The 17,939-nt window shown below is 43.6% G+C and overlaps 2 protein-coding genes across 2 annotated transcripts in view; one reads left to right on the top strand and one right to left on the bottom strand.

The window, feature by feature from the left end:
* The window catches only part of RGSL1 (regulator of G protein signaling like 1), a 129,425-nt gene extending 116,068 nt beyond the window's left edge, over positions 1–13,357 (bottom strand). Inside the window, exons 1-2 of the mRNA XM_017524482.2 lie at positions 13,277–13,357; positions 4,594–4,673 (exon numbers count right to left, since the gene is read on the bottom strand). Of these exons, the coding sequence (XP_017379971.2) occupies positions 4,594–4,673; positions 13,277–13,357 (161 nt within the window). The remainder of the gene's footprint in view (positions 1–4,593; positions 4,674–13,276) is intronic.
* Positions 13,358–13,754: 397 nt separating this feature from the next.
* On the top strand, positions 13,755–16,166 carry LOC108301337 (transmembrane epididymal protein 1-like). The gene has a single exon (XM_017524479.2). The coding sequence runs from the start codon at positions 13,755–13,757 to the stop codon at positions 14,766–14,768; it is 1,014 nt and encodes a 337-aa protein (XP_017379968.1). The 3' UTR covers positions 14,769–16,166.
* Positions 16,167–17,939: the final 1,773 nt, after the last annotated feature.

The following is a 17,939-nucleotide window of genomic DNA, read 5'->3' as shown; positions in this document are numbered from 1 at the left end:
GAGGGACAACTGGCTTTTTATTTGTAAAAACAACAACTGTGTTTGAAGGTGTAGACAGGGTTTGTTCCTCACAGATGCTCTGCTGTAAAATATGCTGCACATCTCTGTCCTGGCTTCCTCTGACTGCAGGTAATCTTTGGCGTTCCTTGGCTTATTATATCTGCATCACTCCCATGTATGCCTCCATCTTCACATTGTCTTCTCCTGTATCTCTGTGCATTTAATCTGCTTCTGCTTTTCTCTTACAAGGACACCTGCCATTGCCTTTAAGGCCCACCCCAAATCCAGGGTAAGCTCATCTGGAGGTCCTTAACTTAAATTATATCTGCAAATACTCTTTTCCAAGTAAGATCACATCCACAGGTTCCAGGGGTTAGGACTCGGACCTATCCTTTTGGGTGCCACCATTCAACTCACTATCCTTTCATATAAAAAAGTATCATGCCTCATGTCCCACCTCCCTTTGGGGCCTAGAGGCAGTTAACAGCTCTGACAATTACTCAAGTGTCCCTTATGAGCTCCTTATACTCTGTCCATATCTGTACAAAGAAAAGTACATTTATTTATTATTTATTTTTTGAGACAGAGTCTTGCTCTGTCACCCAGGCTGGAGTACAATGGTGCCAACTTGCCTTACTGCAACCTCCATCCTCCAGGTTCTAGCAATTCTCCTGCCTCAGCCTCCTGAGTAGCTGGGATTACAGGCACCTGCCAACACGCCCAGTTAATGTTTTGTATTTTTAATAGAAATGGGGTTTCATCATGTTGGCCAGGCTGCTCTTGAACTCCTAGCCTCAGATGATCTACCTGCCTCAGCCCCATAAAGTGTTGGGATTACAGGCACGAGCCACTGTGCCCGGCCCAGAAGAACCTTTATTAAACCCTCTTTAAACTATCCCAACTTGGGTTTTCATCTATTTCTCATTGAAACCTACCTAAAATACCAGTCGAGGAATTACACTGCAGGACAGAACATTAGAAAGAATTCACCTTCAGATGTTGGGAAGAGTGAAGAAAGAAAACGTTCACTGCTAAATTTCACAAAAGTAAAGATCCAATGAAGGACACTTATTTTTAAACTTGTGATCAATAGATGAAGAAAATTTTTCACCTCCAATCAAAATGACCAAGGGATTAATTAATATATTTAGGAATTCTGAAGAGCTACTATTTTCAAGGAACTATACAAGGTTTGGCAATAAAATAATGAGAAAAATACAAATAACTGTGTACATAATTATATTGTAACTATGGTAATGGATGAAAAGGATAATTAGATGGTGCGGAAAGTAGAATTCTAAGATGGTCCCCAAGATTCCTGCCTTTGGTGTACACAATCAGGTTAATCCTCTACCCTTGAGTGTTGCTTGGACAGTTAATATAAGGAATTATCAATTCTATGCTTAGTTACTAATCAGTTGACTTTGAATTAATCAAGAGGAAGACTGTCCTGGGTAGGTCTGAGCTAGTCAGATGAGCCCATTAGAAGAAGGTGAATCATCAAGGATTCACTATTGCTGGCCTGGAAAACTCAGTCACGTTGTGATTTATCTATGAAAGCTATGTGCCAAGCACTGAGAGCAGGTTCTAGAGCGGAAGACTCAGTTAACTCCTACTGGATTCCTGACCCACAGAAACTGTGAAATGGTAAGTTTTCATTGTGTATGCTCCTAAATTTGTGTTACTTTGTTACAAAGAAATAGGAAACTAATGAAGATGGTGTTAAACTTTAGTAAAGGTTTAACTAACGCTGTCAGCAGTAGAAAACACTATATGGTACTAAGACCTGTGGCCCTGTATCCAAAATGAAGTAGGCGTACAAAGAAGAGCCAGAACCATTCTTACCAAACTATTCCAAAAAACCCAGGAGGAGGGATCCCTTCCTAACTCATTCTACAAATCCAGTATTACCTTAATACCAAAGCCAGGCGAGGATACAACAAAAACAAAAAGAAAATTACAGGCTAATATACCTGATGAACATAGATGCAAAAATTCTCAACAAAATACTAGCAAACCAGATACAACAACATACCGAAAAGTTAATTTACTATGATAAATTGGGCTTCATTCAGGGAGGCAAGGATGGTTTAACATACACAAATCAATAAATGTGATCCACCACATAAACAGAAGAACAAAAATCATATGATTATCTCAATAGATGCAGAAAAACATTTGATAAAAATCCAACATCCATTCATGATAAATACCCTAAAAAAAACAAAAAAACAAAACAAAACAAAACAAAAAACTGGCTGGGCACGTGGCTCACGTCTGTAATCCCAGCACTTTGGAGGCTGAGATGGGTGGATCACCTGAGGTTGAGAGTTCAAGACCAGCCTGGCCAACATGGTGAAACCCCGTCTCTACTACAAAAATTAGCCAGGTGTGGTGGTGCATGGCTGTAATCCCAGCAACTCAGTAGGCTAAGGCAGGAGACTCACTTGAACCTGGGAGGCAGGGGTTGCAGTGATCCAAGATCGCACCATTGCACTCCAGCCTGGGCAACAAAGTGAAACTCTGGCTCAAAACAAAAGTAAACAAACAAAAACTAAGCATGAACAGAACATATGTAAAAACACTGAGAGCTATTTATGACAAACCCACAGCCAACATCATAACAAATGGGGAGAAGTTAAAAGCATTTCCCCTAGGAACTGGAATAAGACAAGGCTGTCCACTCTTACCTCTACTGTTCAACAAGTACTGGAGTCCTAGCCAGAGCTATCAGGCAAGAGAAAGAAATAAAAGGCATCCAAAATGGAAAAGAGAAAGTCAAGTTATCTGTTCATTGACTACATGATTGTATACGTAGAAAACCCTAAAGACTGCTAGACCAGATTAATAACCTCAGTAGTGTCAGGTTACAAAATCAATGTACAAAAATTGGTAGCATTTCTGTACTTTTAAAATGTTTTAGCTGGGAAACAAATTAAGAATTAAATTCCAGTCGGGCATGGTGGCTTATGCCTATAATCTCAGCACTTTGAGAGGCTGAGGCGGGTGGATCACTTGGGTCAGGAGTTCGAAACCAGCCTGGCCAACATGGTAAAACCCTGTCTCTGCTAAAAATACAAAAATTAGCCGGGCATGGTGGCGTGTGCTTGTAGTCTCAGCAACTTGGGAGGCTGAGGCAGAAGAACTGCTTGAACTCAGGAGGTGGAGGTTGCAGTGAGCCGAGAACAAGTCACTGTACTTCAGCCTGGGTGACAGACAAAGCAAGACTCTGTCTAAAAAAAAAAAAAAAAAAAAAAATTCCTTTCATTTGCTATAGCCACACACAAAAAAATAAAAACTAGGAACACATTTGACCAAGGAGGTGAAAGATCTCTGCAAAGAAAACTACAAAATGCTGACAAAATAGACGGTAGAAGACACAAATAAATGGAGAAACTTCCCATACTCATGTACTAGAAGAATCAATATGGTTAAAAAGACCATATTACTGAAAGCAATCTACAGATTCAGTGCAATTCTTATCAAATTACCAACATCATTTTTCACAGAATTAGAAAAGCAATCCTAAAGCTAATATGACTCTAAAGAAAAGCCCAAATAGCCAAAACACTCCTAAGCAAAAAGAACAAATCCAGAGGCATCACATCACCTGACTTCAAATTATACTGCAAAGTAAAGTAACTAAAACAGCAAGGTGTTGGTACAAAAATAGACACACACATCATGGTACAGAAATAAAGCCACATACCAACAACCAATTGATTTTCAATAAAGTGGAGAAAAATAAAGAATGGGGGAAAGAGATCCTATTCAATAAATGGTGCTGGGTAAACTGGCTAGCTATATGCAGAAGAATGAAACTGGACCCCTCTCACTCACTATATACAAAATTTAAAAGGAAATGGATTAAAGACATAAATGTAAGACCTGAAACTATATACATATATTAAAAAAAACTCAGAAGGAAACCTAAGAAAAATTATTCTGGACATTAGCTTAGCGAAAGAATTTATGATGAAGACTCCAAAAGCAAATGCGACAAAAACATAAATAGACAAATGGAACTTAAACTAAGATGTTTTTGCACAGCAAAATAAATCATCAACAAGGTAAACAGACAACCTACATAATGGGAGAAAAGATTTACAAATTTTGCCTCTAACAAAGGATTAATATCTAGAATCTACAGGAAACTAAATTCAAGAAGAAAAAAAATAAACAATCCCATTAAAAACTAGGCCAAGGACATCAACAGATATTTCTCAAAAGAAGAAATACAAGTGGCCAACAAGCACCTGAAAAAATGATTAACATCAATAATCATCAGAGAAATGCAAATTAAAACCTCACTGAGATACCAACTGTCGCCAGTCAGAATGGCTTTCATTAAAATATAAAAAAAAAACCCCACAGATGTTTTATTTTATTTTATTTACATTATTATTATTATTGAGACAGTGTCTGACCCTGTCACCCAGGCTGCAGTACAGGGATATGAACACAGCTTACCGTAGCCTAGAACTCCTGGGCTCAAGTGACTTTCCTTGCCTCAGTCTCCTTAGTAGCTGGGACCACAGGTGGGTATCACCACACAAGGTAATTTTTAAATTTTTTGTAGAAGCGAGGTCTCACCTTGTTGCCCAAAGCCAGTCTTGAATCCTACGCTTAAGCAATCCTTCCACCTTGGCCTCCCAAAGTGCTGGGTTTACAAGTGTTAGCTACCTCCCCTGGCCAAAAAATAACATATTGGTGAGAATGTGGACAAAAGGAAACACTTGTACACTGCTGGTGGGAATGTAAATTAGTTCAACTTCCATGGAAAACACTATGGAGATATTTCAAAGAACTAAAAATAGAACTACCATTCAACCCAGCAATCTCACTGCTGGCTATCTACCGAAGGGAAAATAAATCATTATGTAAAAAGACACCCGCACTCATGTGTTTACTGCAGCAGTATTTAAAAAAAGCAAAGTCATGGATTCAACCTAAATGTCCACAACAGTTGATTGGAAAATGTAGTATATATACACCATGGGATACTATGCAGCCATAAAAAACAACAAAATCATGTCCTTTGCAGCAACATAGATGGAGTTGGAGGCCATTATCCTAAGTAAACTGACACAGAAGCAGAAAATAAAATATTGGATGTCCTCAATGGAGCTTTCTCCATCTTTATGTCCATGTGTACCATTGTTATTAAACGAATGGTACTCATGGACATAATGTTAGAGAAAATAGACTGAGCACTCCAAAAAATGGGAGGTAGGGAGATGGGGTTGAAAAATTACCTACTGGGTACAATGTCCAATATGAGGTGATGGGTACATTAGAAGCTCAACTCTCACCATGATGCATGTAATACCAATGTCCAATGTAACAAACCAGTACCCCCTAATATAAAATTAAAATAAGAAAGTGAAGCAGATACTGTTGAGAAGTGGTAGCTTCACAGCCATTTACTTCTTGTGCTCTGAGTCTATAATCATATGGAAGCCTTTGTGAATTTAGGTTTCCAGGCCTGAGAAAGTAGGTGACTTAGGGCACATAAGTATTGTAGAACTGAGATAGTGAAGGCAGAGGAGAGGATTGGTCGGGAATAATTAGCTTAACCCATCAGGCAGCTGGTCATAATTGATGGCCAGGAGTTTCGGTTACATGAGCTTCCTGTGGTTCTCTTAGGAAATGGTAGACAGCATGTATTAACTGATTTAAAGACATAAACCCTTCAATCTTATTGGCTTAACACAATAGGAGCTTACTAATCCCTATACATAAAGTTGAATGCCAGCATTCCTGGTCGGCAGGGAGCTGTCCACATAGTCTTTCAGAAGCTAGACTCCACCCATCCTGTGTAGAGCCTCCCTTGAAGTGGAATGCAGCACTTCTCCACACATCTCATTGGCTCAAGCTCAGTCTCTGAGAGGCAGGGAAATGTAGTCCCTGCCTAGGCAGTCCCCTTCCACAGCTCTGCCTGTGGGAGGGAGGGAGACTTTTTGGTGGTCATATAGCTGTATTTCCCAGATGAAATTTGAAGTTTAGAGGGGTTCCCAAACTGCAGAATGAAGAATCTTGAACAAAAGGAAGCAAAGGTTAACTCCTAACTTGAAGATGCATATTCTGGTTTGGAAGACAAATGATCTGGGAAAAACAGGTTCGGGGAGCTTGAGTTTCATCATCAGCCATGGGTTGAGTCCACAGCATGGTCATAAGGGAAGATATAGGAATAACAGAAGTAGGGGCTGGGTGCGGTGGCTCACTCCTGTAAACCCAGCACTTTGGGAGGCCAAGGGGTTGAGAATCGCTTGAGGTCAGAAGTTCAAGACCAGCCTGGCCAATGTGGTGAAACCCTGGCTTTACTAAAAACACAAAAATTAGCTGGCGTGGTGGCACATGCCTATAGTGCCATCTACTTGGGAAGCTGAGGCAGAAAAATTGCTTGAATCCAGGAGGCAAAGGTTGCAGTAAGCTGAGAATGCACCACTGCACTCCAGCCTGGGCAACAGAGTGAGACTCCATCTCAAAAAAAAGAAGAAGAAATAGCAGTGGTAGGGTGAGTACGTGCTTCCACTTTGCCAAAAGTTTCCATAAGAAAAAAAGTTTGCAGTTATTGAAATGTGGTAGTTGAAAAACACCTGAAAGCAATTATACAAATAGTGAAAACTAAGTCATGGTTATGTGATGGAGGTATAAAGCTCACCTTACACACAATTTTAGAGAGAAAAATTATGAGCTAGTGTGCCAGGTGAAATCAAGGATGTGACTTTCGAACTAAAAAATTCTAATATTGTCTTCCATTTCTTTTATTTTTTTCTCTTTGTCTTTTCTTTTTCTTTTCTGATTTAATTTTTTTACTGCACCTCCACCTGAGTGCCTGGGCCAGTGGTCCAGGTGCAGGCAGCAGAAAGTTTTCCAGCTCTTATAAGCCTTGTTTTGGTAAGTCAGTGACAACCAAGGCTTATAAACCATTATGAACCCAAGGCGTAGTAACCCTTACTTGAAATAAGATGAAAGTTTGAAACATGAGCAGATGAACTATCTCTGACCTTGTTCTGATTTCTCTGGACCCACTCTCTGCATGAACCTCTCAAGCCTCCAGCCTTCTGACCTCTTCCTAAGGTGCACTTTGCCTTGCAGATGATGGCCCTCCTAAACAGAGTTAAATTAAAATATGCCTTTGAAAAACACCATAGTCTGTGGGGAAAATCCCACAGTCATTAAGTTTGTAGTGTGGTGCTCTAGATGCCATTTCTGATCAAACTTCTACCTCTTCAATGAACTGCTTCTTTCACTAAAACTTTATAATGTGTATTTCCCTCAACTGGTCATTCGATCCCATCCAATATCTGTGCAATCCAACAAGGTAGCCATTAATCACATGTGGCTATTGAGGACTTGGAATATGGCTTATCTGAATTGAGATGGGCTGTAAGTATAAAGTATACACTGGAGTTTGAAGATTCTGTGTGAAATAAGAAATATAAAATACTTCATTCAGGCTGGGCATCGTGGTTTATGCCTGTAATCCCAGCACTTTGGAAGGCTAAGGTGGGTAGATCAATGGAGGCCAGAAGTTTGAGACCAGCCTGGGCAACAAAAGGAGACCCTATCTCTGCAAAAAATTTTAAAAATTGGCAGGGTATGGTGGTGTGTACCTGTCGTCCTAGCTACACAAGAGGCTGAGGCCTGAGAATAGCTTCAGCCCAGGAGTTTGAGGCTTCAGAGAGCTATGTTTGCACCCCTGCACTCCAGCTTGAGTGACAACAGTGAGACCATGTCTCTTAAAAACAAAACAAAACAATCTGTGGCTCATGCCTGTAATCCAAGTGTTCTGGGAGGCTGAAGTGGCAAATCACTGGAGGCCAGGAGTTCAAGATCAGCCTGGCCAACATGGTGAAACCCCATCTCTACTAAAAACACAAAAATTAGCTGGGCATAGTGGCACAGACCTATAATCCCAGCTCTTGGGAGGATGAGGCACAAGAATTGCTTGAACCTAGGAGGCAGAGGTTGCAGTGAGTCGAGATCACGCCACTGCACTTCAGCCTGGGTGGCAGAAAAAGACTCCGTCTCAAAAAAAAAAAAAAAAAGAAATTCATCACTTTTATATTAATTACATTTTGAAATAGTGTTTTTGATATATTGGGTCAAATCTCATTAAAATTAATTTCACCTTTTTTTACTTATTTAATGTGGGTGTTGGAAAATTTAAATTTACATGTGATGTTTGATTTCTATGAAACAGAAGTAGTCTAAAAAGTAGTCTAAATAGTTTCCTGATGTGTGTGTGCATGTGTGTGTAGAGGTGTTATGCCTTCAACTGAACAGTAAGCTCTTAGAGGGAAAGAATTTATCTTATCTACTCCTTTGTAAGCCCTGCAGAGGCTTATATTCTCCTTTATAAGCTACAGCCTCAGCTTCTGCCTTATATACGCCTTTATAAGCTGCACCCTCAGAAGGACCCACGGCAGTTAGGAAATCCATTTTATTGGGTTCCTGAGGACCTTCTTAAGCACTCTGGCATTTCATGATGCCAGACCAGGGGCAGTGGTTGTACCTGGGGTCCCTCGGGAATGTGGGGAGGCAGGTCTTGGGGGAGTTTCACTGAGAAGCAACTGGACCAGGAGGGACCTCCTGGGCACCTGTGGTCAAGTGAGTTTTGGAAACTCAGTTTCCCATTGTTTAGGAAAAACTTTCAAACTGATTCTCCTCTGCTCTCATATCACAGCATTCAACACAGAAGACTTCTGTCAGCAAATGCCGGGCGGTGGCGGGGGGGGGGTTCCTTCACACACACCAAGTGGCAGATATCAGCAGGGTGTTGTTAATTAAATTCCAACCTGGAGATAGTGTCAGATCTCCCAGGGTGAGGGCTGAATCCCCAAAGCTGTTCCTCGACACCAGTTGCAAGTACAGGCTTCCAGAACTTCTGATGAGCAACTTTAAGTTGGGGTTCTCACAACCCTCCCTTTGGATTTGATTAATTTGCAAGAGTAGCTCACAGAGCTTAAAGAAACACACTTGCCAAGTTACTATAAAGGATATTGCAAAAAATACAGATGAAGAGATGCGTAGCATGAGGTATGGGGGAAGCGGCACAGAGCTTCCATGCCCTCCATACATGTGCCATCCACCAGGAACCTCCACCTGTTCAGCTACCTAGAAGCTCTCCCAACACTTCTTTGGCCTTTGGGCTTTTTTCTTTTTTTTTTTTTTTGAGATGGAGTCTTGCTCTGTTGCCCAGGCTAGAGTGCAGTGGTGCGATCTCTCCTCACTGCAACCTCTACCTGCTGGGTTCAAGAGATTCCCCTGCCTTAGCTTCTCAAGTATTGGGGATTATAGGCGTGTACCACCACAACAGGCTAATTTTTGTATTTTTAGTAGAGATGGGGTTTCACCACGTTGGCCAGGCTGATCTCAAACTTCTGACCTCAAGTGATCCACCCGCCTCGGCCTCCCAAAGTGCTGGGATTACAGGTGTGAGCCACCGCGCCCAGCCTTTTGGGCCTGTAAGGAGACTTCATTGACTGTCCATGAATGATGCATGTCATGTCAAATTGTGAATGGACAAAAAGGTTATGATAGAAACCCAGCAAGGCCTGTCTGTTCAGATTCTTCTTGGTCTCTCCATGCAACATTCCGTCCTTCAGAGTAGAGGGATGACCCTCTATGGAATGAAGGTCTTATGACCTGCAACAAGATTAGAGTCCTGCCTTGGGCAAGTGAAAGGAGGGGAGAGGAAGGTTAGAGGGAGATTTTCTGTTTCCTGAGGTCTGCTTCTGATGCCTAAAGTGCCCCCAGCATTATGACAAAAGACCACAACAAGGGTTAAGGGAGATATGAGCTACGAACCATGGACAAAAACCAACTTGCATATAATCATAGTATCACACCCATGAAACAGCTTTCCAGGTACTTCGTGTCCACAGACTCTGGAGCTGTCTGGCAGTTCTGCTAATCATTCACCACCTGTGGGTACTTGCTCAGCTGCTTGTGGGCAGTGTCTGGTTTGGAATGGGCAATTCCTATCTTCAAAGTCCTGGGATCAGGATGTTCATGTTTTAATGAACTATATGCAGCCTTGATGTCTGGCCAAGGCGGAGGACTGAACATCCCAGACAGGACTGTACGTGGGGCTACATGCCCTGCATTCATCCCACATTCAACCTCCCATTGCTATTGAGTCAGTGCTGCTGTTTTCCCTCCTCTTCTGACCATTCATGCCCAGCTCTCAGCTGCCAGGAGCAACTGTGCAAGTGAGTGTGGGAGCCGGAATAAGCTCTGCTACTCCCGCCTCGTGTGGACCACAGAGCTGAGGTTCAAGAAGCAATATTAAGAGTGACCATTGTGATAGATGCCAATACTGCCCCCGCCCAAACACCAAAAAAGAGTGACTAAATGCAATTACTCTTGAGGCCTGAACACCAGGGATCCCGGAGGAGCAACAAACTGCCTGCTTCTCCCAGGACAAATCCAAGAACCAAGGAGAGTCCCTGGGGTTCTCTGTGATTCACTTCAAAAGTATCACTCTCATATTTTCCCTTTAAATAATCTCCTTTCTCTGAGCATTCAGGTCTACAGTGCTTCCATGAATTTTGATAGTTCACCAAAAGGAGAAAGAGACAGGAGACAAAGATGCTCACCTCTGTGTCACATCTATACCTTTTTATTTTCACTGTAGAAATAATTGACTCCAACACTCACATTTTGTAGATAAGGGCGTGACACTCAGGAAATCAAGAGAAAACCAGAACTAGAATCCAGATTCTGACTTCACATTAACGTATTTCCACTTCCTCATGCTGCCTTCTGAAGGCTGTCTCTACATCTCACTGGTGACAATGATCACCTCCAGGTTGTGGGGTTACAGATGATTTTTGTTGTTGTTGTTGTTTGAGATGGAGTTTTGCTCTTGTTGCCCAGCCTGGGGTGCAGTGGTGCAGTCTTGGCTCACTGCAACCTCTGCCTCTCCGGTTCAAGCAATTCTCCTGCCTCAGCCTCCCAAGTAGCTGGGATTACCAGCATGGGCCACCGTGTCCAGCTAATTTTTGTTTTTTGAGATGTAGTCTTGCTCTGTCGCCAGGCTGGAGTGCAGTGGCACAATCTCAGCTCACTGCAACCTCCTCCTCCCGGTTCAAGCAATTCTCCTGCCTCAGCCTCTCGAGTAGCTAGGACTACAGGCACACGCCACCACGCCCAGCTAATTTTTGTATTTTTAGTAGAGATGGGGTTTCACCATGTTGGCCAGGATGGTCTTGATCTCTTGACCTCAGGATCTGCCCGCCTCGGCCTCCCAAAGTGCTGGGATTACAGGCGTGAGCCACCGTGCCTGGCCGCTAATTTTTCATTTTTAGTAGTCACAGGGTTTCATCATGTTGGTCAGGGCTGGTCTTGAACTCCTGACCTCAAGTGATCCACCAGCCTTGGCCTCCCAAAGTGCTGGGATTACAGGCCTTAGCCACCGTGCCTGGGCTTACAGATAATTTTTAATGTTCTTTTTGTTTATATGATTTATGTTGTACCAAAGGGATGTGGAAGGAAGGAAGGAAGGAAGGAAGGGAGGGAGGGAGGAAAGGGGAGGGAGGGGAGGGGAGGCGAAGGAAGGGGAGGGGAGGGAGAAAAGCCTGGCACAGTGGCTCACACCTGTAATCCCAGCGCTTTGGGAGGCAAAGCAGGAGGAGCACTTGAGCCCAGGAGTTCAAGACCAACCCGGGCAACACAGTAAGAATCTGCCTTTAAAAAGAAAAAAAAAAAAATTACCTGATTCTTCTACAATGAATGTATATTAATTCTATAAGAACACCTAAAAATTGAAATTAAATAATCAAAGTAAATTCCTTCAGAAAGCAGAATTAGGTTTTGTTTTTCTAGCCTGCCTTCACACTCAACTTCCCAGCCATATCAGATCTCACAACTGCAAGAAGTATGAATTATTGCCACGCTCAGCGGCAGGGAGAGATATCTAATTTTTCTGGCATGAAGTGGACTTGAGAAAGCGTAAGTTAGGCATTTGGATGGGAGAGAGGGCTCAGAGGCAGCACTATGATGTGTGTGTAAACTCTCCTCCTCCCCACTGGGGGCGCCATCAGCACAAAGGTGCTGCCTCTGCTTTACAGCATTGCTTGTAGTGTGAGCACGGATGATTACGCAGAGGACTGAGTCAGCAAGGTTCATCATCTGCGATGAACTTCCACTCCCCTCAGCACACCTGTCACCCTCAGAGAGACTGCTGCTCCGGGTCCCTCTGCAATAAACCCAGAACCACTAGTGTGCCTGGGGATGCTTCACATTCCCTGTAACTTGTTCTCCACTAACCCCCTTTCTCAGGCTCAGAGGGCTGTTACCCAATACCTAGAATGCTGTCTTCCTAGGTTAATTAGACACTCGTCAAGTAATCACTGAGAAAGGAAGCTGGTGACTATTTCACATTAAAATATCAGTGGCCAATACCAGCTCACTGGGGTAATTCCTCTCAATGAATCTCCATTTTCAGGATTCTTCCTTTCTTGTATCAGATAGGGATGGCTGGTAGAAGCAGAGCTATGGGATATGGATGGCTGATAGAAACTAGACCTTACACATTTGTGGGATCTGGTGACAACATCTGGAAAGCTGTTGCCTCTTTGCGGTATCGGGGACCTGAAGTCATTTCAGGTTGAGGTGGCAGCAGTCAGCAAGAACCATATTCTATGAAAAAGGGAAGAGCAAAGAGAAACCAAACGCAAACCTACCAGGACAAACTGGAGCCTATGTCTTCCTCTCCCTGTCTCAGACCTCAATGGCAGGCAACCTGCGGAAGCAACTGGCACCCTTCACACCTTGGAGCAGCTCTAGGCCTGGCTGTTGCTCACCTAGGAGTGAAGCCTGCAGATCAGTGACACAATGCATGAGCTACCGCGGTACCTGGCACCCTATGCCTTCAGAGTATTCTTAGGTTGCTGCTTCACTTCTGCCTTCAGATTCTCATGTAAATTCCACCAGTAGCCAAACCTACTTTGGAACCACATTGGGAAGGAAATTCTGGGAAACATGGTTGTAGCTTAGCTATGCGGACACTACTACAAAATCACCACATCCTCTAAAATCAATACCCAGGGGTGGCTTTTCAGAGTCATCTCCTGGCCAGTAGACATTTTGAAGTGGTGGTGGTTGGGGGAATGTAAGCGGGTAATGGGGAGATGCTGAAGGGGGCTTTCTTGGAGGTCTTCAAGATGGGTCTATCACAGATAAGTAGAAAAGCCAGATAGGTGCTAAATATATTATATATCCAAATGTTCAAAAGTATGTATCCATAAAAAAAGTTTGACCTCACAACGGGATCAAAATGATGTCTGAGAAGTGCTGCAGCATAATCAAGATAACGAGTGTCCAGGCTTTTGCTGGATACCGTCATGGCAACCCACTCCATTTTCCTCTCCTTTTCTCCTCTGAGCTCTGGGCAGGACAGAAGAAAGGAAGCCATGGGATATAGGGATGGGTATAACCAGAACCACCTCAAGGGCTGTAAAAGGGTCCCCTGAAAGCCCATTCACCAACTTTGCCTTCAGAGTGTAAGGTGAGTTCATTCCCAATGTACCAGAATGGAATGGAACACTAAGCCATATTCCACCGAATGTGTAGGCTTGTCTTGAGAAACACTTCCTCTCTGTGGGGAAGCAGTGGGTGCGGCGAGATGATAAAACAGGTGGAAGGCAGGTCTTTCCAAAGCCCAGAACCTGAAGTGGCTGCATAAAGTAAGGCTGTGCCTGAGTTTTGCACTTCTCTCCTTCAGTGGACAGATCGATAGTTCCATGGGAAACTTTTTTGGTCATGTGTATCCAGGGCTGTTTCTGTTCTTACATGGACTGTATCAGGCAGTAGTAATCTCCAAAGCTATAATATCCAGCGACTCTCTCCTATATCCTTCATCCCCTCCCAGGAATAAGGGAAGATGTGCCAGGCTGCGGAAAATATCCTATGGAGGTCTGTTGAAGATGGTGGCTGGCTGCTTCTTGACAGTTTATGAGGTCATCTGCATTGAAGGAGGGTTGATATTGATGAACAGGGAACTGCCACCAAGGTTCATGTACCCCAAAGAGTGGCAGCACCTCACCATGTTCATCCTCCTCACTCTCAATGGCTGTGTGGACTTTGTGAGCAAGAATGTGCTGCCTCAGAGGTGTGTGGGCCTAGAAAAAGGTACCCTGGTCCTGATCATCTATGAGCTCCTGCTGCTGATGGTGTCACATGTTAAAGACTCAGAAGGGGTGGAGCTGCACGTGCACTCTCTGCTCATCCTGGTGGTGTTCCTGCTGTTGCTGGTGTTCACTGCAGAGCTGTGGGCTCCCAACATGTGTCATCTCCAGCTGATGGAGACCTTTCTGATCCTCATGATGGGCTCCTGGCTGATGCAGGCAGGCTTTATTCTATACAGACCTGTCTCTGGCTACCCATGGCAGGACGATGACATCAGTGACATCATGTTTGTCACCACCTTCTTCTGCTGGCATGTGATGATCGATGCCTCATGCCTGTTGGGAATCTACGGCTTCTCTTCCTTTTGGCATCGTTGTTACGCTCCCAGCTTGAAGCTGACGGGGCCCAAGGAAGCTCCGTATTACGCAAGCCCTCCAGGACCCCTCTACAAGTTGCTGCAGGAAGTGGAGCAGTCAGAGAAAGAGGACCAGGTCCTCCTTTTTTCAAAGAGCTCCCCTGAGACAGAGTCTATAGTGGCTGGCACATCATCCACCTTGCCTTCCTCCTGTGGGCTCCTCAGCCACGAGCATGGCACCCTCCTTGGTGAAGGTAATGGCCTTGAAGGCTAGCAGTTGGTCCTGTCTGCAGATGCATTTTCTTTTCTTTTCTTTTTGAGACAGAGTCTCGCTCTGTTGCCCAAGGTGGAGTGCAATGGCACAGTCTCGGCTCACCGCAACCTCCGCCTCCTGGGTTCAAGCGATTTTCTGCCTCAGCCTCCAGAGTAGCTGAGATTACAGGTGTCTGCCACCATGCCCATGCTGGTGCATTTTCTATCCCTGAGACTGTAATTACTGAGAAGATACGGAGAGAGGGATTGAGAAAGAGAGACGCTGATGAGATTTGGGGGAGGGAGGGAAAAGGACCAGGAGAACAAATTAGTGTGCAAGAAAAGCCACTGGGGGAAGAGACGGCAACAAAAGGAAGGAAGGGCTGTGAAGGGAGAACAGGGTCTAGCAGTTATGCTGTCACTAGCGGCTTCGTCAGCCAGGAGGGATTGCCTCTTACCTGAGGGAATGAAGACTTCTCATAGCTGAAAACTGGAACTATTCAAGTCCCATCTTGATAAAGAAAAGTGGGTACTTTCTGTGCTCACCAGAGTGGTGCCACCGTGTGGAAGTGGCACAACAGAATTTATAATTAATTCATACAGGCTGAAATTATGCTCATTTTGCCTCCTCCTCTCCCCCAGCTTTCAAGAATTGGCTTCATTTCAAATTTTACACATAAAGTGAGACTTCTAAAATACCTTAATAACATTTCAGATTTCCATAGTTCAAATTTTTATAGAATTCAAATGCTGTAGCATTTTTATAGAATTCAAATGCTTGGTACTTTCCTGACTTCTCATTTTGTTACTCTCACGGTAGCCCAAACTTTCCTGTTTCACCATGACCACCTTGCACATGCAACTCTTGGGTCTTTGCGAATTTCTTTTCTTTGCATATCACAACCAGTCAACCTACAGTCACATATTTGCCACGTTCTTAGATTCTGGGAATAAACCTACACCCACCCATCACCTCACCAAGTATCCCCAAGTCAGCCTTCTCCAAGAACTCTTATTGATTCCCTTGTTTTGGAACTCTTAGGCACTTACGTTTAATGTGCCCTGTTATTTTGCTCATATAGGTGACACACTTTCTTTTATACTACCGCTGAAATCATTTTCCTTCAGGAAATTTTTCCTCACACGCTAAAGTACAGGCTTCTAAAGGGAAAAGATTTTGCCTTATCCAAGTTACAAAATTTCCTGTGTATACCCCAGCTATGGATCATGGTTGATGTTCAATAAAGGTTTCTTTGCTTCCAGAGTCTTCCCAATCCTGTTTCTTCTAAATGTGCTGCTGGATAGGGAGGAGGTTTTGTGAGCCTCTCTGGGTGACAACAGTCCTGAACCCTGAGTCATTACCTTAGTAATGGACCCACTCTCTTCCTTGTTCTGGGGTATAATAAAATCCAGTAACTTGTTTCTGTAGTTGACCCTGTTATTGTTTTGTAATCCTCACAAATGTTTCTATAAGGAATCTCCAGAAAACGGAGACTCCAGCAGGATGACTTGCCCAAGTCCCACAGCTGGTATGAGGCAAGACAGGAACTTAAGTGCAGGTGTGTCTGATGCAAGCGTGACTGTGTCCTCTGGGACAACGACTTTGCTAATGGCAATGGAGAAGGGAGTTATTTCAAAATGAAAGAAATAAAATTGTGAAATGAAGAAAGAAAGATGGCTGGGCTCTGTGGCTTATAGCTGTAATCCCAGCACTTTTTGAGACCAAGGGGGCCGGATCCCTTGAGGTCAGGAGTTCGAGACCAGCTTGGCCAATGTGGTAAAACCCTGTCTCTACTAAAAATACAAAAATTAGCCAGGCGTGGTGGCGTACACCTGTAATTTCAGGTCCTCAGGAGGCTGAGGCAGGAGAATCACTTGAACCTGGGAGGTAGAGGTTGCAGTGAGCTGAGATTGTACCACTGCACTGTAGTCTGCATAACAGAGCAAGACTATGTCTCAAAAGAGAGAGAGAGAGAGAGAGAGAGAGAGAAAGTCAGCCAGCCAAAAAGTCGACGTAAAGCAAACAGCACAGTGTAAACGGCCTAGACCTCCCTTAGGAGTGTGTTTATGTAACACTTTCTGTTCCCTGCCCCGACCCCCAGTCTCCCCTGGGGGGTGAGAATCTGGCAGACTCTTAACTTCTGGCTGGGTGTTATATTTTTGGGCTCAGATCCAAAGTGAGGGCTGGGGATAAGACTTGTCTGTGACCAAGGCTTCTAACGCTTGCCATTTCCCCTTTACTCTTGGTTCCTAGGCTCTTTTCAATTACCTTTCTCCGGGAGCCTTCCTTTTCTGTTTACCTTTCTTACACATTAACGGGAGGTGATGAAAAAGCACAAACACTTAGCTGCCTGTTTCTGTCATGAGCCGTAATTCCATAACAATAAGCCTCTGGTACTCAAGTGATACCCCCCTCAAATATTCAGTGTAGGCAATAAGCCTGCCTGTTATTAACTTACTATATTTACGACGTAACAGGAAGGTCCTCCCCCTAAAGGCTACTCAAGAAAAAACTCAAAACACTCAAGCTTTTGGGGAGAAGTCTGTCATTCTCACAAAATTCCACCAGAGGGCGCTAGGTTCACACCACCCTGGCCAAACCCCGGCCTCTCCAACCCCACTAAACAAGTCTCCCCAGAACGGCTTTAACAGAAGTGAGAGAGGAGAAAGGACAGGGAAAATGCAGAACCAGACTAAGAATTGCCCAAGCATCCAGAAAACATACCCTAGACTGTTGGTTTCCCGTTAAAATTTGGCAAGTGAGTGTGAAATAAACAGGGATCCAAATTAACAAATGGGATGGGAGGGGAGGGAGGAAGCGCTGTGGATCCCATTGAGGATTTCTTTGGAAATGGTATCAACTAAAGCACATACTCTGATCTAAATAGTTTTTTGATGAGAATGCTAAGTTCCCTAATTTTTAAATTAGCTTCAATAGTGTTCTAATCAATCTACAGAACAAAGATGTGTATGGTGTCAATTGAGAATAAAAGACAAAATGTATCTACAAAAACCCCAGATTCCCAAAACAATAAAACTAGAGGCAGATTAGCAGATGTGCAAAATGATCTCCGAAGAGTCCTTCAAAGAGAATCTGCCCTACAGTGTTTTTTTTTTTTTTTTTTTCAGTAATCTAGAAATACATACTGAGTGTCTGTTAGACAGAAGTCACTGGGTAAGCCTACCCAGGATT

Source organism: Cebus imitator, unplaced genomic scaffold (assembly GCF_001604975.1).
Source record: "Cebus imitator isolate Cc_AM_T3 unplaced genomic scaffold, Cebus_imitator-1.0 Scaffold33, whole genome shotgun sequence".
NCBI classification, from domain to species: Eukaryota; Metazoa; Chordata; class Mammalia; order Primates; family Cebidae; genus Cebus; species Cebus imitator.
The sequence above is the reverse complement of the archived record's forward strand: the minus strand, read 5'-3'. Positions and strand labels throughout refer to the sequence as shown.